General features: G+C 33.9%; 1 protein-coding gene across 1 annotated transcript; it reads left to right on the top strand.

Annotated features, from left to right (window-relative positions):
• Positions 1-1,216: 1,216 nt before the first annotated feature.
• On the top strand, positions 1,217-1,739 carry LOC9298394 (coiled-coil domain-containing protein 94 homolog). The gene has a single exon (XM_021024254.1). It carries the CDS (start codon positions 1,290-1,292, stop codon positions 1,542-1,544), a length of 255 nt encoding a protein of 84 aa, XP_020879913.1. The 5' UTR covers positions 1,217-1,289; the 3' UTR covers positions 1,545-1,739.
• Positions 1,740-2,005: the final 266 nt, after the last annotated feature.

Here is a 2,005-nt window from a genome sequence, read left to right as displayed (position 1 = left end):
ATGAGAGAGGAAATTTAAAATTTTCCTGTTTGAATATATGAGAAACAGATTAATCTCAGGCCTTCCTCATTCACATCTCAACACATTTTCATTGCTAAACAACTTTCAGATTTCATATAAATTTCTAAGAAAAACTCTCACACAACACACAAGAACTGACGATGACATCTCTACAGACAAAACCAGATACAACAAGAAGGTAACAAGTTAGACAAGAAAAAAGGAAAATTCTCCAGTCTTCCTCATTCACATCTCAACACATTACTTGTAATTACTAAACGTTCAGACAATATATTTCCAAGAATAGTATCACATAACACAAGAACTGATATTGATATCTCTGATTCACTTCTCTACAGACAAAACTAGATACAAGGATCAGAGTTCCCAACTATTTTTTCTGAAAATTGGGGAACTGTGAGCTTAATGATTCCACATCACTTAGCAATTGAAACAAGAACAAATGGACATGAAGCCACACATTAATCTCAGGCCTTCCACACATTAAGATTTTTAGACAAATTTCTAAGAAAGGTCTCACACAAGCTAGGATTCTTGTGGGATTGACTCCTGGTAAGGAACCGTCTTTACATCTCTAACTTGTTGGCTTAGAACAAAAGACATAGTTTTTCAAATGGTTTTTCTAGTTAGACGTATCCTGAATTATATTCTCAAACCTTGAGATCTCAGATCACCAACTCCGAATACCCCTTTTCAAAAATGCCCCCTTTGAAATTCCATTTTTAAGTTTGCCCTTTTTTAATTTTTAATGACCATTTTACCCTTATTTGAAACAAAATTAGGTCCACAAAATACAAAATATTTTTTGGCGGGAAAAGTGATCCCGCAATTTTCCCGCCAAAACACTTGTGATAATCAGATTTTTATTTCCCGCCAAAACACTTGTGAGAATTTGAAAGCAAAGATTTTTAATATTGTTATTCTATATTTTTATTTAAACATAAGTTTAGGATTTGTGATAAGGATTGTGAAGTCAGATTATATCCCTAATTAAAGCGTGCATCTTATTATATAAATGGTAGTAGTATACGGTTAATTAATACAAGAATTACTTTCTCCAAACTTTCCTCTTTTTCACAAAAATTATAAATGTAAAACTAATATAAAAAGGAAAAAGTCCAATTTATTTATTGGGCCCACAAAAGGAAATCACCAAGAGTTTTTTTTTTCTTATAAATATAGGTCTAAGGGAAAGACAGAGCAAATACCTTCTTTTTTTCTTTTGTGTGCAGTCATTCGATTGCGTGTAAGTTCTGACTAATGAAGCTATGGCAGAACGCAGAGCCGACTTAAACCTTCCGATGAGGCTTCAATGCAACACATGTGATCATATCATGTCTAACGGCACCCAATTGAATAGCCGTGTAGAACAAGTCATTGGCGAGACGTACCTTGGGATTAAAATCCTTAGGTTTCACATCCAGTGCACCAACTGCACTGGTGAGATAAAGTTTAAGACCGATCCAAAGAACGCTGGTTTTATAATCGAATCAGGTGCAACTTACCCTTCCCTTCTACAATAGCCGCATTAGGTTAAAGACCAAGTTGTTTTTTTTTTTTTTTCCTCTAGTTAGGGTTTGTTGGACCAAATCTGGGATTATGTTAATTTGATCCCGCTGGATATTTTCTACATATAGTTTACCTTTTTCACAGGTTTTGTTTTCTTATTGTTTGTGCACGAGAGACACAGGAAATAAAGTTTTGTCCTTGATTTTTCATATATATATCGTTGGCTTATCATCACTTTCACAAATTCTTTGTGAGGTTTCTCTGAAAAGGTTATTTTACACATATGATTCACACGACGACGCATGTTTGATGTTTCATAACACTTATAAATTATGATAAATCAATATTTACCGTAGCTTTCTAATATCACCGGCATGGTATAACTCAAATTGCTTTGGTCGTTGCTTAACAAATTGCTTTGGTCGTTGCTTCACCAAAGAACAAGACCTTCTGTTTAATTCAAAAGCTTAAAAAG

This window comes from Arabidopsis lyrata (assembly GCF_000004255.2).
Source record: "Arabidopsis lyrata subsp. lyrata unplaced genomic scaffold ARALYscaffold_707, whole genome shotgun sequence".
NCBI classification, from domain to species: Eukaryota; Viridiplantae; Streptophyta; class Magnoliopsida; order Brassicales; family Brassicaceae; genus Arabidopsis; species Arabidopsis lyrata.
This window is presented reverse-complemented; position numbering and strand designations above follow the sequence as displayed.